The sequence below is a fragment of the Cyprinodon variegatus genome, unplaced genomic scaffold, assembly GCF_000732505.1.
Source record: "Cyprinodon variegatus isolate N-32 unplaced genomic scaffold, C_variegatus-1.0 Scaffold1042, whole genome shotgun sequence".
Taxonomy (NCBI): Eukaryota; Metazoa; Chordata; class Actinopteri; order Cyprinodontiformes; family Cyprinodontidae; genus Cyprinodon; species Cyprinodon variegatus.
The window spans coordinates 208,953-228,376 of NW_015151495.1; the positions used below are offsets into that span (position 1 = coordinate 208,953).

The window sequence follows — 19,424 nt, forward strand, 5'->3', positions numbered from 1 at the left end:
ACAAGAGACCACAACAAATAAATCTACTCCGTGCGCGCTCCCGACGAGGGGATACACATTTTCGCAGGGATAACTACCTTGGCACGACACCGGGATTGGCAGCCTCTCACACAACACGATCGTGTCATTTCTGGTAAATAATTGTGCCGAAAGAACAGCCGCGTGTGGGTTATCTCGACTTTCCACCTATTATGGTGGTTTTCCCACGATGCACCGCGCCCGAGGTAAACATTGACGTCACCTGGCGCAGACCGATAGGCCTCATTAAATGCCTCAGCTAACAGTTTGCTTCACCATGTCTCCATTAATACTATCCTGATCTGATCTATTTTTTTCACTGGCTTGGATTTCCACAATCTTGCAATTGGCATCACGTCAATTCAGTATGACCAATTAATCTAGCACACATGCTTTTGGACTGTGGGAGAATATTGGAGTAGCCAGAGAGAACTAAAAAAAAACACAAATCTACACAAAGACAGAGGAAAACAGTTGGGATTTAACATAGCTCACCACTATGACACTGAGAAAATAAACAAAAAATAAATTTTTCTAAACGAGTTGGTTATTTCTCTATTTTTTGGATAAGGCAGCCGAACATTGATGATGTTTCTATCCATGCTAGTGTGTTCGGTCGGAAACAACCCTCAATGGTCCTATAAAACCTCTCTGCCAGCATGTACTCACCAACCCGTCATGGTCCCCGTATGCTTCGGGAACAAAGCGTTTGGCCCAGCCTCTTATGTGCTAATCAGCCTGAAGAGGCCACTCAACCTAATTGATATAGGATGATGTTTTACCTCTTAAAACTCGAGCACCCCCCAGCACACACAGACAGCCTTACAAAGCAGCACTAAAACACTGGGTGCAGACTGAAGAGGACGATGTTCCTGTAGAGGAAAGGTTTGCATATGAATGACAGCAAATAATAGATTCCTCCCACTAGTTATTGTTCACAATGAAACAGTACACGTGTTTTCTTGGCAAGGGAGCCGCAATGAAGAACACGCTGCTTTCTGGTTGCAGTGATTCTGTAGATAAACATAGATTCTAGTTCTGTAAACCGTTCGTCAGTCGATTAGAAAACATTAAGATCTGCTCGACTGCTCAGGTTAGTTTCTAAAAAGCTTCATAGAAAATTGACATGTCATTAGCAGCAGTCTGTATGCAGTGAACAAGAAGACACATTTGTAATCAAGAGTTGTACGCCTGAAACCAAAACAACAGAAAAAAAAAACTGTCCTGCAGCAGTGTGCTTTCTGCACTGAGAGAGCTGGGAAGTCCCAGCGGTTCATTTGACTCATGCTCATCTGAACGAGTCAAACATAACAGAGCAGTGATGGAAGTGGCTCCTGTCTCAGTGGGTCTCCTCCACTTCCCTATGAATAATGGATGAAATGTTAAGTCTTCATAAAATCTGTCTTCTCTTTCAGCACATGCAGCAGCGGGTGTCTTTTTAGCACACAGTCAGGGCTCCGTTGTGGTTAAAATGACGCTGATGATAGTCAATTGCATTCAATGACAAAAAATAAGTGAAAATGTGAGTCACAAAGAAGATTGAATATGCACCACAAACATAAATGTCAAAATTTCAATTTAAAGACATGGAACTGCCAGAATAGGTGAAGAAATACCTAAAATATCAATCTAAACTCAGTAAAAGGATTTGGAAATTTAAACAAAGAAAAACACATATGGATAGTTTTGGAAGTAACTGTACTCACAATGTTAATAATGCTGACGCACAGACATTCTGTCTGGAAAATGAGCCGCCCGTCACAGTGTCTGCAGCATTTATCTGGGCAGCTTTGCTCTCCCTGGCTGGCTCCAGTGTGGGCCGTGTTCAGCAAACTGCAAGCTGACAACACCACACTACATGAGAAGGTGGAAAGGCTGTCCAAGAATACACAGCTGTTTATAACTTTATCGAAGCCTCTTCATGCCCTTTAAGAGCCACAGTCATTAAAAAAAAAATAAATAATAATCTGTTGAGAGTGGTGATATTTATGAGCTAAATAAGGGGATGTCTCTAGTTGATTAGATTCGCAAACCCTTGCCAGCAGGAGCTGCTGCGTGCTCGTCATGTTTTCTAAAGCATAGGCATAATAATTGTAATAATAATAATTTCAATGGTTGTACTCAGCTACAGCTCAAACTATACGATGAAACCGAAGGGTTTAAAAGTTCATAACTCATGATGCATGTTCTTATAGTGTACAGCCCAATGCTCTGATACGATCTGCCTGCTCACACTGTACGTCCTTAAACCACACGTTGGGCTCAGCGCAGAGAGATGCCGAAGAAGAACTTCAATGTTTGCACATGCACAGTGTGCAAGGTTCTGGTAAATCGGCTGGTAGAAACTCGTAGCTCTGCTTCAACAACAGGATTTCCCCACAAACTCCTTACGAGGGCCAAGTGAATTTAATACATATTTGATTTTCTTCTGCCTTTACGATTGTTGATCGGTAGGTGGCCGTAAGAGGCCCCTCGTTACCCCCTGTATACCACATGCCGCAGGATGCACAATGAGGCTGAAACTCGACCCAAAAAAATTCTGGCATGACTAGAGGATCGGCCTGAAAAGGGAAAAACCTTGTACAGTGTATGCCCGGCAGCCAAAGAATTAAAATAAGTTTAAAGATGAATTTCACAAATAGACAGTATAATGATTGTTTAATGAGGAGGCAATGTGGAGCAGCAAATGAAAAAGCTGTGTCCTCTCTGAGCTTCTGCTGGATCTCGGTATACCTCCAGGAGCAGCAGGTCAGCTGTCCCCGGAGCATAGAGGTGGAGAAGCTCAGAGAAGTAGGGTGGGGCAAAGCCATTAAAGGACTTAAAAACAAATACAAGGCACAGGCAGCCAATGGAGGCCATGTGTTTGCTCTAACATACTCCAGTTGAAAAGCGTGTGGTTGAATTTTGCATCAAGTGGAGACGTGCGAGGGAGCACAGTAATGGAGTGGGTGATATTTTCTTGGCACTCTCTGGGGCCCTTGGAACCAACTGAGCATCATGTCAATGCCAAAGCCTACCTGAATATTGTTGCAGGCTATAGCCCCATTTGTACTACCCTTTTTAAACCGTGCAGAAAACGTTCGGAGCATAAGATAACAGAGATTACTATTGATTGTAAATGGATCTAAAATCTAGTACTAGTTCAACAGTAGGGCTCGGCACGGTTCAGTTGTGGCTCGGTTCTCTGATAACAAAAGCCCTGTTTACACTACCCTCTGAAAACTGATCTGTGCCGAGTTTTGGACCAAGCTTGGATTAGTTAGCCGTGCCGAGCTAGTGATGATCTACGGCACTACTGCTCTCTAGAGGTAAAAAAGCAAGTCAACATGGAGCCGCCTGTAACATTCAGGAAGTTTGGTTATAATTGTGAAATTTTGCTGTTTGCAGAGAGTTTGGTAAAGAAGGCAGCCTTTGGTGAATTTACTTGGCAGAGTTGGCTTTTGGGTAGTGGATATGACAATCGATAGTCTAATCAGGGAAACAACAACAGATGTTGAGGTTTATCACAGTCTTAAGCAGAATCATCATGGTAGGGAAGCTATTATTTTTATGAATGTCTGAAATTTCATGATGACAGAGGCTGAATGTAAGGAGTTCTACTCATGCATTCTTTTTTATCTGATAACCGTGAACTGAACCGCACCGACCCCTACTGATGAACTAGTACCGGTTTGGCGCTGTTCAGTTGTGTCTGAAACGGTCCAGTTCAGTTGTGCATGACATTTACACTCAACAGTTATCTTATTTACTGTGCTCAGACTGAATCTTTACCAGCACAAACGCTCAGAGGATAGGGCTTATTGCTCATTGGTAGCACCAGTAGCACTATTTGCTAGAAGCTGTACTCAGGAGTCTATCAACTAACAGTGACAGAATGATTCATTAGCTTTGGCTCCAGCTTTAGTAGTCTCTAACGGTTAGACAGTTTTCCAGTGGAACTCCAGTTTTGTCCCTCTTGGAATCAAACATCTTCTTCTGCCTTTATACACTTAATCTGGACTTTTCTTTTTTTCAACTTGTCTTGGAGTTCAATTCTTCTGCTTGCTTCTATTGCTTAATCTTGTTGACCAACTGCACACATGCACAGTGACATAAACCCAGTCATATGATGTTTTACTGTAAATATAAGCAGAAAGGCTATATTTACTAACACATTTAGCAAAAAAAAAAAAAAAAAGATTTAAGGACAAAAAAAATAAAAACTACACTAGCAGGATGCTGTAATTTGGCATATAAATGTTGTATGCAACCAGAGAGAGTAACAGGATGTAAAAAAAAAAGGCCTTTATTCTCGTTGGTGAGCAAATAATGGGGCAAACAGAAAAATAACCTAAAGAACCAATCAAAGTGTTGGAAAAGTTGATTAGAAACTTGATAATTAAAGGAACATATTTTTAATTTTGCACATGAACTTTATGCTTAAAAGGACAGATTGCATTGTTGCTGCTTAGAACCACTTTGATTCACTCAGGTACTTGAGAACCATTGCATCAGAAGTTCAAGCACAACTGGTGAGCCACAATAACTGTGGCGGCTAGAGAAAAATGTAATGGTTTATAATGTTCACATATTTAACCCCAGCTCACACAGCTCCCTTCCTCCACCGCATTATGAGCCAATGTCACCTCTCTCCCGTACGGCACAGACGGTCCAAACGGAGCCCTTAATGAGCTGCTGTTTGTTTGGCTACAGGGCGTCTCGGATGAGACATGATGCTGTCAGTTGGATTTCATGGCAGCTGCCTCTGTGTCATTGAATCACCATCTGAGTCTCACGCCATCACACGTTAGAGCTCTTGCAAGTTCCCCAGCAGTGCCCTGTTTATTTCTGCTTTCTTTTATTTGCTAAACCAGCCTGATCAATTTACACTGATATAAACTTTCAAATGAGAAACAGAAACAGTCCAATCATCACCTTTAAAGCTCAGATGTAGGAAGGATTCATTGAAACTGAACAGCAGGATGATGTGTTCATCAGGCAGCTGACATACAGTCATCTCTCTGATCGTGTGTGGAGCAATGGCCTTTCAGTGGAAGGACATGTCACTTTCTGGTTTCAAGTGGCCTCCTGTGCAATGGAGCAACAAGGTGCTTTATTAGATGCCCAGTTATATTTGCTCTGAGTAGGAATTCACTTCTCCAGAACAGGAGAAGGGGGAAGCTTCATCAGGTATCCGTCACTTGAGGTAGGTGACTGTCAAATAAAAAGCTGTGCTGGGTCATTTTACAGGATGAAAGTCAATACGGTCGATACAGGCAATCATCTAACGTTCCCTCCTGCTGCTCACTACAGTATTTACAGCTCGAGGCCACATTCTTTTGACCTGGAAGGGGTTCTAAGATTAGATGGTACATGTGTAGAATAAATGTAATGTGATTAATGAACAGAATGGAAAATATCCCGACTCTCCATGAAGACCTTTTTCAGAACAGAATTTCTTCCTCGACATCTGTAAACAAAGTCTTTGTTATTGACCAAAAGATGCTTTACACTGTTAACTTAATCGCCAATATTCTGACACACTTTATCCCAAGCGGGTCACAAGGGGTGCTGGTGCCTATCTGCAGCTGTCTACGGGCGAGAGGCGGGGTACCCCCTGGACAGGTCGCCAGTCCATCGCAGGGGAACACAGAGACAAACAGGACAAACAACCATTCACACACACTCACACCCAAGCAGAATTTAGAGAGGCCAATTAACCTAACAGACATGTTTTTGGACTGTTGGAGGAAACCGGAGTACCCAGAGAGAACCCACGCAGGCATGGGGAGAACATGCAAACTCCATGCAGAAAGATCCCAGGCTGGGAATCGAATCTGGAACCTTCTTGCTGCAAGAAAGCAGTGCTACCCACTGTACCACAGAACAGCCAAAGCGCCAAAAAAAGGACAGCAATTTTTATTAATATAGAATGAAACTGAAGCTATACAAAGATGTAAATAACTTTCTAGTCTTATAGTTTGAAAGTTGCATCTTTATTCTTTCTCACATTTAGTAGATGACAGATTCAATGTAGACAGAAAAAAAAAACAGAAAGGGGATATTAATTTAAAAAATGAAAAAAAAAACTTGATAGAGGCGATTTTTAATGAAATGTCAATAGCATATTTAGATGTACCTCAAGAGACTGCTTGTAACAAATGTGGCTTTTTATCAAGAAAAAATTAAGTATTGCTTTAATAAATACATATTATGTGAAAGTCTGATAGCGTCACATCAAAAATGAAATAATTCTGATAGCTAAGAGTTAGTAGTTAGTAAACATAGGGGAGGGTGCATCCAATGGGAGACACCATATTGGGTTGTCGTTTTTGATCAGAGTACCTGAAAGGAGACACACTTGTCAGCTTTAAGTGTTTTACCTGTATCCAGGGAGGCTGGAAATAATTTCGAACAGGGGCAGCTGTGAATTTTTTTTTTTTTTTTGGGACAAAAGAGCTATGAGCCTATTGGCCTATTTAAAATACAATAAATAAAATAATAAATAGATTGAGATTCACAAATTTATTGTCATATACACTTCAGTTCAAGCAACCAGGGTCTGTAAGACAGAGACATCATTAATCACATTAATCATGAATTAGTTCTCAGGTGAATATATGTGCTACTAATTAAACTCATCAATAAAAATAAAAAAAAAATATCAGTGGCTTTACGCCAATTTGAAAAGCCGGCATCCGACAAGGCAGGGGTGTCAAAGTGGTTCCAGAAAGGGCCGTGTGGCTGCAGGTTTTTTCCAACCAAGCAAAGGAACACCAGACCCCAGTCATCTCCTCAAGTGAGTCCAAGGTGAACATGATGACTTGATGAAATGACTGGAGTCTGGTGTGCTATTGCTTGGTTGGAAAAAACCTGCAGCCCTTTCTGGAACCACTTTGACATCTCTGCACTAAGGGGTTGTCTTTCTTAAATGTGTCTCTAGGTATGACTTTTTCTCACTGCTTTCAGACAAATGAAACAAAAAAAAAATACAACCAGTCTCTTCCACATAATGCAGCCACTGCTAACCTAGCAAACCTAGCCAGTTCTGCAGAACATGAGAATGTGAATGTTGGCTGGAAGGGCTTGTCTAATCCAATCTTGCTACGTTAGGTTGGGTTTCAGTGAACTACAAATACATGTAATAGTAAAATAAAAAAGTCCAAATCAGTTCTCAAAATATTCATAAGAAATTTATAAAATTGTGCAAAGTATTTTCATTACATTTTTTAAAAAGTCTCCCTCTGGCCACTAGGGGGTGCTTGCAGCACCCCCCTTTCCCATGGCCATGCCTGTATCTGAAAACGTGTCGTAGGTGGAGGAGTTTAAAACAAGCAAAAATGACCGTATATTATTATTATTCTACCTTCTACTTTCTGTTATTGTGGAGGAACATCTGCACCCTCTGTCCACTGAGAGGAAAGAGAAACAAACCAAGGAAAAAGAAGTTAAACCCAAACGAAAACAAGAGTCCTTATCTGAGTATCTTTTACCAGGTGGAGACAGTTAATGAGGGGGAGGGGCTTCACACCTGATTCAGACATTCTATTGGACAGTTAAAGGTAATTCAATAAAACAGTAAAGTTTATTGTGGCGTTTGATTAGAAACATGATAGTGTCGTCCACCAATTAGTTTTGTCCCCCCAGCAGAGACAACTTGTTTGTTAGCCTAATGGATAAACTGTGATGCAGCAGTTATCAGCTGCTGTTGTTTTTCAGGGAAGTCACCCAGCTAATCAGCTTAGGATTCTGTTGCTTTCAGAGAAATGGTCGACGTGTTTTATTGTCTATTACAGTTAATTTGGCAAGAGTGACAGAAGTAGATTTGTCTCCATTCAGAAAGAACGTCACTCTGAGGCTTCCTATAGTAGGTCTCATACGCTAGATGGGAGACACCAGTCTGTCATGTGTAATTCTTCTAGTGTACCACTAGGTGGTGGTAAATCTGACAGACTGCCCCTTCAATTTAAAGGTATAGTGGAAGATGTTCGTTTTTACGGGTGGATCATCAAAATAAGTGGTCCTCCTAATTGTCAATCATTCTGGTGATATGTTTACGTAAGGCCGTCCTATGTGCTCGTCCTCTTTTTCACTTAATGGTGAGTCTGACATATTGAAAAATTGCAAATCTTCTTTTGGAAAGTAAGCTTGTATGAGCGATGTAAACAGCAACTTTTAAACAGAGCGTGAACAAGGAGAAATGGGCTCCTGCACTCGTTTAGTAGGCCTTCCCAACTTTAGTAGGGTTGTGCATGTGCAGTTTTTTTTTTAAGGTGGAGAGGGCGGGTCTCAAAATTTCAAGAAAATCTTCCACTATACCTTTAAGTGTCCTTCAGCCGCCAAATTTAGAATACATGACAGAATAACCCTCTTAGTCTGAAGGCTGAAGTGAGAAATCTCCTTGATTGAATTATTGGAGCCAACCTGAGGTTAAGTTTTTTTTAATGAATACATATGTCTTACTTTTAAATTATCTAAGTAATACAAATAGTTTTTTTTTTTTTTTTTTACACATGTCAATAACAAATGTGGAAGAAATTGAAACAAGCCCAGTGCTAAGGTTCAACTAACAGATTGAAGGGATAAAAGAAGCCCAGACATATTTCCATGTTTTTAATTTTAAGCGTGGATGCCAAGAAGGAGGTAGGCAGCAAACCAGGCTTTGATTTATATTCAAATGAGAAGTATACAGGGGGAAATTGGATTTCTCTTTCATTTCAGAGAATGAATTTCCTGGCTGCAGATTATATTGAATCATCTCGCAGCGTTAATATCCAGCTCTAAGCGTCAGGAGCAACTCCTCATTGCATAAGATTCAGGGGTACTTTTATACCTCCTTGCCACAGAATGCTGTTACGATTTCTCACTTCAACTCCGATGTTGAAACAATAACCGCCCCAGGCTATTTAAGACATTTCCACCCATTTAATTTACACATGAAAGGCGATAATATATCAAAGGAGTCCTGCTTTAGGTTCTTGTCTCTGTTCTACGTCCCCGTATGTCAACACAGTGGACTAATTCTGTGGCTCTGTGGGAAACGAGGACTCTTACACAAGTGGAACGGGTATCAAGATGATGTACTCTGATTAAAAATTTAACAATGCAGAAAACCCCAGTCACACTGTGTTGGCTCCAATTAAAAATAGGTTTACAGAATAATGACCAATTAAAAAAAAAGAGCTCTTTTAAATTATTATACCAGAATAGGAACAATGCCATCCCTTCAATCAGAAAAATGAAAATACCTGATCTGGTTAACTTTAAGACAGCAAAGATGCAGTATAAAGCCAGTTACCTGTGATGCATGCTGTTTGCAAAAAAAGTCTTATATTAACAATAAATCGAGATCAGTATTCTTCATTCAAGCAGCTTTTAATAATCCTGGCAAATGAGAACAGACACAGTCTTCACTAAATGTTTCTCCTTTTCTGGTAGCATATAAATGTACACTTATTTAAAAACGTACACTTAGTTATACTGAAATTAGTCTTCCAGGCCTACCAAGATTATTTCATCATAGCAAAAGTATATTTTTCAGGAAGTCAAAATGCTACTTTAAGTATACTTCAAAGTAAACTTAAAATGGACCAATTTAGTGGAGAAGTGTATATTTCAATAAACGTATACATAGCTTTTTTTCTAGAGAACATGAACTTGAAGTATACCTAGTTTTGGTAAGTGAACGACTGACTTAAAGGTATTGTGGAGGATTTTTGCGAATTTTTAAAAGACTCCACCTTAAAAAAAAAAGCACATGCACGACCCTAAAATTGGCAACTGTTTAAAAGTTGCTGTTCTTATAGCTCATCCAAGGTTACTGTGTCCAAACGTCCGCTCTAACCCCTAAATCCCTCAATCACTATATAGAGCAGAGACTATATAGTGGACTTTATAGTGAACTCAGTTAACTTACCTTTGAACAGATGATCACTGCTTTTTTTTCTCCATTGGTCATGTAACTCCTCCTCCACCACGCGGTGCCTGGGCCATCTTTGTTATTAGTCGCCGCTGTGACAGCAAATCCCATAATGCTTTGTGAGGAGAACTCTCGGTGCAAAGCATTCTGGGATATATCTGCCTCCTCTGAGGCCTTTCTTTGCCTCTCATACACTCATATGAAAAAGTTTGGGCACCCCTATTAATCTGAATTATTTTTATTTCTAAATATTTAGGTGTTTGCAGCAGCTATTTCAGTTTGATATATCTTATAACCGATGGACACAGTAATGTTTAAGTATTGAATGGAGGTTTATTGGACTAACAGAAAATGTGCAGTATGCATTAAAACTAAACTTCACAGGTGCAAAAATGTGGGAACCCTAATCATTTTACTGATTTGAATACCCTTAACTAATTTTAACTAATTTTCTCCGACTTACTGACAAAATTGGGTTAATAACTTCATTAAGATTTGAACTTCATAGCCAGGTGTATCCAATCGTGAGAAAATGTATTTAAGGTGGCCCATTGAAAGTCGTTCTCCTGTTTGAATCTCCTTTGAAGATTCATCATGAGCACCTCAAAACAACAAAAAAGATTGTTCAACATCGTCGTCCAGGGCAAGGATACCAAAAGCTCTCAGATACTTAAACTGTCAGATTCAACTGTGAACCATAGGAAGGAAATAGAAGAAAATAGAAGACAGGGACAGTTCTTGTTAAGCCCAGAAGTGGCAGACAAAGAAAAATATCAGAGAGGCAGAGAAGAAGAATTGTGAGAATGGTCAATCCACGGACCACCTCCAAAGACCTGCAGCATCATCACGCTGCAGATGGTGTCACTCTGCATCGTTCAACAATTTAGCGTACTTTGCACCAGGAGAAGCTGTGTGGGGGAGTGATGCAACAGAAGCCTTTTCTGCAAGCACGACACAAACAGAATCGCTTGAGGTTTGCAAAAGCACATTTTGACAAGCTAGCTTCATTTTGGAATAAGGAGCATATTCCAAAATGAAGCTGTGTTTTTTGGTCATTAAAAAAAAAGGCATAACGCCTTTTTTTTTTATGACTTGCTTCCTACTGTAAAATTAGGTGGAGGTTCCATCATGCTTTGGGGCTGCGTTGCCAATGCTGGCACTGGGAATCTTGTTAAAGTTGAGGGCCGCATGGATTCCACGTAATATCACCAGATTCATGAGAATAATGTTCAAGAATTGGTTACAAAGTTGAAGCTACGGTGGGAATGTATATTTCAGCAATTATCCAAAACACTGCTCCAAATCTACTCAGGCATTCATGCAGAGGAACAATTACAATGTTGTGGAATGGCCATCCCAATCCCCAGACCTGAATATCATTGAACATCTGTGGGATGATTTGAAGCAGGCCGTCCATGCTTAGCGACCATCAAACTTAACTGAACTGGAAATGTTTCTAAGAGGGTTGTCAAAAGTCCCTTCACCCAGGATCCAGGAAGTCATTAAAGGTGCAGAAAGCGACTAGAGGCTGTTGTTTGTGCAGAAGGATGAACTACCAAATATTAATTTTTCTTTTTTGCTGAGGTGCCAATTTTTTTGCTCCTGTCACATTTAGTTTTAATGCCTACTGCACATTTTCTGTTAGTCCAATAAACCTCAGTTCAATACTGAAATATTACTGCATCCATTATTAGATATATCAAACTGAAATGGCTGTAGCAAAAACCCAAATATTTAGAAATACAAATTAATAGGGGTGCCCAAACTTTTTGATATGACTGTACAATTTTCTCTTATGACCCTCGGCCATTTTCAAAGAACCATGGTGAGAAAGGTGAGTTTCAATGACTGTCTGAAACCGAAGTTCACCACAGATATACGCTGGAACGTGTGCATGTGTAGAAAAAGTTAATAATAATAATGGACAAGCACGTAGGATGGCCTCACATAAACATACCACCAGAATGACTGACAATTAGGAGGACCACTTCTTTAGATGATCCACCCGGAAATAAAAGATCATCCTCTATACCTTTAATGTCACATTTATGGGGATTTTCGTAAAAGTTTAAAAACATTCCACTGGACTTGGTTTGAAGACGTTTCGCTTCCCCTTCAGGAAGCTTTCTGATTTCAAATGTCTGGATCCGCAGTGAGTTTGAGGCTTTATATGCATCGATGGGGAGAACTGCTACAGTCAAAGTGAGAAAGTTTTACTTGAGCTGATGCGTGTAGCAGCCATTGGGCAGAGCAGCCTCCAACTTAGCAGCTCCAGACACATTTCCACTTGTAGCATGGATACTCCAGCTTCCAAGCAATAATGGGAAACTCTGTCTCCTGAGCTCTCCAGCTGGCTGCTCACCCTGATGTTACTGGATGTTTCCTCCATGAACTGGCGCAAGGCTGATGACTCAGGTTAGATCAGGTGTTCCAGTTGCTTCCATTACCTCTGCTACACAGAAAACATCCAGACTCCTTCTTTATCTTCTTAATGAATGGGTCATTGCCCCATTGGTTATGGCAGACCACAGTTGACCATGTGAGGTCAGAATCAGCAGCTTTCTCAGCTTTCCTCAAATGGCTTCAGGCTTCCTCACTTTGTCTGGTCTTCAGATCAGCTGACAGTGCATAGAAAGGCTCTGGAACTGATCTCTATGATGTACTTTACTTATTTACTGAGATGAGTGCTTCAGTTATATTCTAATTCATTGAATAGGATTATAGCATTATAGGTCATGCAGAAAACAGATTATTTGTCGCCACCTAGAGGAGGAAGTGACACTGAGGAGTTTCAGTTCTACAGTTCTTGCATAAAGAGAAATAACTGATATATTTGTTTTAAAGGCTTGAATTGAAACTAAAATAAGAAAACGGCCAATATTAACAGCATCACACCTTTGGATTTTTATACAGGTGCCACATATTGTCCTACGGTGACCCATTGTCACGTTTTGTCAGTTGGCTCCTGTGACTCAGCTGCTTTTTTTAAAATAAGAGCAATCTTTTCTTTTTTTTTAAGGCTACACTTTACTTTCTGACCAATCATCCTCAAGTTTTAGGGCTCTGCAACTTTGATATATCGGATAAAACTGTGATCAGTTTTAATGACTTGCTGAGGCGACTCCTGGCTAATGGAGCAGCCAAAAGGAATGAATCACACAGAAACTCCACTATTTCTGAAAGGTTTTTGTTTAATTGGGCCTGAATTGTTAGAATTAACTATTGTTCTTGGAACGCACTGTGACTCCACTCCTTTCAGTCCTGTTAGGGAGGATGAGTAAACCCACTGGATCTAGTTAGATAAAAGATGTTCCATTTGAATCATCTTCAACTAGTTGGTCTCAGCTTTTGTCCTACAGATTTCTTTTGTTTTGTATTTTTTGCTTAAATGAAGAGCTCAGCTGATACATAAATCAGTATTTCAATTAACTTAATTTTTAAGTGGGAAAAAAAACATTTAAACCTATTGAGGAGCGGGAGTATCAGTGAAAAAGGAATACAACTATTTCAAATAATAATGTGTTTTAATGAGAGCTTAAAACATGGATGGAGATCTTTGTGTTTAATGTTTTATATTTACCTTGGGGTTGATTAAATGTGCAAAGGCATTATCATTATTGCTCCATATAATTCTGAGAGCAAACAACTTCATATAAAACCATTCAAGTTAAATTCAATGAGTTCATTATAAGCAAACATCTGGTTCATGTCCATCATGACGTTCTCAGTTACTATGGAGGGAGTTTCGTTCCATTATCGTTGCAAGCAAAGAACACGCTATCTAAATGAAAATAAAGTTTGTAAATTAAAACTTAAAAATGCAATCCAGAAAAAAATAATTATCGAATAAAAAGGTTTTGAAAGTAACTTTGCTGTCTTTTTTAGCTTTTATTTTTTCAATATATTTCACATTTTATTTTTTCCAAGTTTATTTTTCAATTTGTTTTCTCTTTACAGATTATAGATTTAATTCTGTGAATTTCTGTTGTACATATTGAGTTTTACTAATTGCATTATTTTCTATTTGCATGTTTTACAGATGCCATCCTCTTCACTGCTCTGGACAGGCTTTCCTCTGGAGTGAGGAGTGAAGGACAAACAAAACATTGTTATTGGTCTACTGGACGTTAGCAACATTTTCATATGTCAATGTGTGCATCAGTGTTTGCATTGGGCTTGAAGTGAAAACACAGTTTATAAACAGTAGAATTTGTAAAACTCAATCTGAAAAACAGAACTATAAAATCTGTAACTTTTTCTTTGAAAAAGACAACATCTGAGAAACAGCAAATTTACTCTTAAAACCATTTTTTGATTCAAACGTGAAATTTCTAAATTACCTTTTCTGCTTATTTTATTTTTTTCAAAATGTGTTTTTTCAAATTTCCATTTACAAAAATACGTGTTCTTTGCTTGCAGCAACAAAAATGTAACAAAACTCACTCCATAATCAAGCCCACAACATTTTCAGGCAGATTGCAGCCCGGATCTGTGAAGCAACATGATCCACAAAGAAAATTAATGTATCTGTTCTTCAGCAGTGCTTTTTTTCCCCCCCAACATGATTTTATGGGGTTTCTATCCATGAGGAAGGTTTAAAAACGTCACCATTCCCTTCTGTGCGAAGGAAAGCATCTGGACGCTGCTATGTAATGCTACTAGTTCCATCTGACAATAAAGTAAATTAAAATGCGAGTCCACGAGGGTTTGATTCCAGCCAGCTACTTGGAGGCCGATTCTCCGTCTGGCCTCATGCTGAACGGCTCCAGGCGCTCGCTCTCTGGCAGCATGTTGTTGAGGCGCTCCATCAGGGGCACCGTCTGGTCTATCCCCATCTGGATGCGGCGCAGGATCATCGACATCTCGTTGACCTTCTGGATCTGCTCGGCGTATTTGGCGTAGCGTTTCTGACGCTCCTGCATTATGCTGAACAGGGCTTCCACCGACAAGTCCATCTGAAAGGATTGGATGAGATTGAAAATGTTCTGATGATTCTGACCGTCTGTAAATTCCTCCCCTTCTAAGTGAACTACAAACCTCTTTGATCCTTTTAACCAGAGCGTTCTGGTCAAAGGCCACGGCCTCAGCGCACTGATGCAAGTGGTCCTGGTATCGGATGCAGAGCTGCAGAACCTGGGCGGGGTCCAGCCTCTCCAGACAAACTGTGCTCGGGGACGTCTGACCACTCAGGACTCCTGTGGAGAGAAAAACAAGCAAAAAGTTGTTTTAATCAAAGAGGACCAGAAACATCTAAAGGTGTATGATAGTGTTAATACACCTGCTAAAGTCTTCAGTCACCTTTCAATGGTCCAATGGTTCCATTACTCTACTGTTTTGTTTGATTTTTTTAATAAATTTGTATTTCTTGTTTCAACAGAGACTTGTGTAACATCTATTATTGTTTCATTTATCATTTAAAGGGAAGAAGAAAAGCAATATCAACAGCTCCTATCAGGGAATAGTTAGCCTGATGCAAAATCATCCACCTTAAAATAAAAATTGGAAGGTCGATCTCTAATCAAAACACCTTCCTATTAATTTGTTCCACTCTCTGCATCTGTTGAAGAGAGCCCGCAGTATGACTCTGCCACCACCATGTTTCACCATACATTCTGTTAATCAGGGAGGGGTTTGGTTGTCATCTTGTGTGTAAACCAAATGTCACGTTTTGGTCTGAACTAAACGATTGCAGGGCTTTTCTTTTTTAGAAAGTGGTTTTAATTAATACCACCACTAATTGCTGACCTAATCCTCCTGAGTTGGGACTTTCTCCACCTCCTCCAGAGTAACAGCGGGTCTGTCTCCAGTTTCTCAGATTAAATCTCTGCCCTCAGGTCAATCTACAGTAGCAGCAATTCAAAATGGCCCGTCCCAGTCAAAGTCCAGCCGAAGGGCAGCCAACTTCTATGAAACTCCCAGCAAAATCCCCTCCAACTTCCAGCCACTGGAGTGACCCCCCTCCTTCTCCTAGACGTGCATATTTTTTACTCTGACTCCACACTTTCACTGAATTACAGGGTCTGACCAGGAGATGATGCTTCTCTTTAGATCTTAATGTCCACAAATTATGACACAAAGAACATTTTAGTACAAAGATTAATGTTTGAAAAGGAATTTTAGAGGACCAGCCAAGGGCCTGTTAAAGATAGAGCTTCAAGGTGAAGACACAGAGCCTATCTCTCCGGTTCTTTTTCCTGAAAAGAGATCATTTGTGACAAACTCTTTAAATAACACTTTATAACTTACATGTATTAAATAATCAGGAGACATGACAACAGATTTTGATATAAATGTTAATCTTACTCAGGTCAGAGAAGTTGCTTAGAATTTACAGAATTCAACTGCTCACCTCTCAGGAAGTGGCCCCGATAAACAGTTAAAGAGGCATTTCATACATCTCCAGTCTGTCACATCATCACATCATTACACCATGCACTTTAGCAGATGAGGAGACATTCATGGCTCCAGCCTTATCAAAATATTACACTTTGTTCTTAGCTGAAGGACACCGCTCTCATTCCATTTCCAAATCTTTCTGTCTTAATTAGATAAACTATTGTGGAAAACATCAGTTCTGACACGCAACAGGCAGCTAATATGGCATCCACTTTTTTAACTGTGCTGGACTATGGTGATATATTATATATGCATTCATCTGCTCAATGCCTGCAGATGATAGACGCAGCCTATCACGCATCATTGAGATTTACTAATTGTAAAGCTCGCACCCATCACTGTGAGCTGTATTCTCGTGTAGGGTGGTCTGCCTTGGCTACACGGAGGCTTTGTCATTGGTATATATTTATATATAAGGCTATTCTTGGTGCGCTTCCATCTTATTTATGTTCACTTCTTATGAAAAAAAGTACTGGTCATTACTCTCTCCGTTCTCAGGCTGTTGTCTTGTTTTCTGTCCCACGTGTCAGTACTGAGCTGGGTAAAAAGGCCTTTGCTTACTCTGCTCCCTTTACATGGAATTTGCTGCAAAATAACATGAAACTTAGTAAATTGGTTCCTTTGAATACTTTTAAGTTGAGAATTAGATGTTTTGAGTTAGACTCCCTCACATGTCAATGTTTTAATTGAAATTTTATTGTAAGTGCATATTTGGCTTTTATGTGTGTGTCTTTAATACGTATGTAATGATGTGATGTAATTTTGATGCCTATCTTGGCCAGGTCTCCCTTGCAAAAGAGATTTTTAATCTCAATGGGTATTACCTGGTTAAATAAAGGATAAATAAAATAAATAAAAAAAATAAAATATTGAGGTGTAATAAACTCACACATCATCAATGATAATTATCCTGGTTTGTAGCTGGTCTGTCTGACATAAAGATGACCCCTCTATTAGACATTTATATTTTAGATATTCTTCTGTGATTACATGAAAGAGGGGAGTCCTGAAAGCATTTATTGACCTTGGAGTTAGGATATCAAGGTAAACCGAGTGTGATTTAAAAAGATATGCAACTATTCTCAAGACCTGCCTTAGCCTTTTGAAAGCTGCGTATATATTTAACAAGTATTCTGGCTAATGTGACTAATTTGTATTCGTTTGCCATAGTAAAAATGTAGATTGGGTAAAAACACTGCCAAATTAGATTGGTTGGTTTAGCCAAAAGATAGATTGAACACATAACTCCCAACTGGATTAAAACCAAAAACCATGGAAAAGTTATTATGTTTGAATAAAAATGAAGGTCACCATTTATTTTGCTCATCATTGTCCAATTTGCACAAACACTTTCACTGTCTTATTTTACAGTAAAACTGTGTACCTTAAATTATTTTTCTTTTCTAATATACACTATTTTACACACCGATCATTAACAATTTAATGTTTGTATTTTATTACATTTATTTTGTCATAATATATAAAGAAAAAAAAACTGAAAATGTTAGAACTGTAAATTTACAGTCTGTTGTTTATATTACTGTTTATATATATTGTTTACTATTTTTTCAAGGCTGCACTATTGAAAAAATTAAATTGTCCAGAGCTGTTCTAAATTAAATTAAATTTTGTTTTACACATGTGTAAACACAATGACAAATAAATATGTCTAAGTCTAATTTCAAAGAAACTTAAATGGGAAAAGTATTTGCAAAAAAATCACAGATTTTATTTCCAATTGTAGTTCTGCAGTCCACCAATAGGGGGAGAGATTTCCCCATGAGGCTTCATGAACTGTGGGGATCGTAAAAGGAATTTGACCAAACGGGTCAATAATGCCTCATGAGGCTTCATCTCCCCATCACTAATTTTAACCAATCCCTCCTCTGAAACTGTCTCTGGACATATATTTTCTTAAACATACTCAAAACTGGGTGGTTAATCTGAGTTTATTGTGAGGTAACCAGCGGGCAGCCTACCTTTCAGAAGTGGTTGAAATGTCGGGATCTCTTGGAGCTTGATCACATCGGGATCATTGTGGATATTTCTCATGGACTGAGTCCCCTGCGCCACAACCACTATGTCATCCATCTTCGCCTTGTGCCGCGCCGGAGAAGGCACCGCTAAAATGATAGAAAATCCACCAACATGACTCATTTAGAAGGACAAACGAGATAAATAGATCGATTTTTACTGATTGTTATGCTTCACTGTGAAAGTTGTTTTTGGTTTGGTTCTTAAAACATGCTGGAACTGATGGGGATCTCACCAGATGAGCTGTAATCGGTGTGTTTATGTTCCGCATCTCCGCTCTGCTCGTTACCCATGTTGCTAATAGCAGACTACCAGCCCTTTCTTTAAATTAAATCACCCCTCCGGAGACCACAACACGAAATATAGATTATAAAAAGCCAGAGTGGATCAAAGCGTTACAAGTTTTTAAATACACTCGAACTACAAAAGAATAACACCTCCATCCTGCTCCGGTTCCTCTTGAATGAACCAGAAGCAGGTAGTCTGTTAACTGCGGGGCTTCCTACGGAAGCTCAGTCGCAGCGGATAATAAAGATGCTTCTTCTGATATTAATAAACCTTAATTGCAATATGATTTTTTTGTTTTGTTTAGAAGATCAAAAACAAAAGACTTGAACTGCTGATGTTACTTTCACTTCCGTAAATACCAAGCTCGGAGGAACGGTTTGACTCGTTACCGCCCCCTGCCGCTGAGGATGTTTCATCCTCTTCTTCTTTGTTAGATTCTTCTTCTTCTATGGTTTTTTTATGGCAGTTTACAGACTATACATATACATGTGTATTACCGCCATCAACTGGACGGAGATGTTTTTCTGGGAAAAAAATCCTATATATCTTCAAATCTTAAGAAAATAACTAAATTAAATACATACTTATACACTCACACACACATAAATACTAAATCCTTTTATCTAATTTTGTGTCTTTTAAATACTTAATAAGTGCATTAACTATATCATGTGATTGATGCTTCCATAAGTTAACCATATTTACTGTACTCCCCATTACCCTTTCCAGTTCTTTCCTCTCTTTTATATTTTCTACAATAAATTAACACATATTCTACTCCTTCTGTTTC

At 39.2% G+C, this 19,424-nt stretch overlaps 1 protein-coding gene across 1 annotated transcript; it reads right to left on the reverse strand.

Annotated features, from left to right (window-relative positions):
* Positions 1-13,414: 13,414 nt before the first annotated feature.
* On the reverse strand, positions 13,415-19,004 carry borcs5 (BLOC-1 related complex subunit 5). The gene is made up of 4 exons (XM_015399711.1): positions 18,582-19,004; positions 18,292-18,435; positions 14,954-15,111; positions 13,415-14,871 (listed from the first exon to the last, which is right to left on the reverse strand). Exons 1-4 carry the CDS (start codon positions 18,637-18,639, stop codon positions 14,638-14,640), a joined length of 594 nt encoding a protein of 197 aa, XP_015255197.1. The 5' UTR covers positions 18,640-19,004; the 3' UTR covers positions 13,415-14,637.
* Positions 19,005-19,424: the final 420 nt, after the last annotated feature.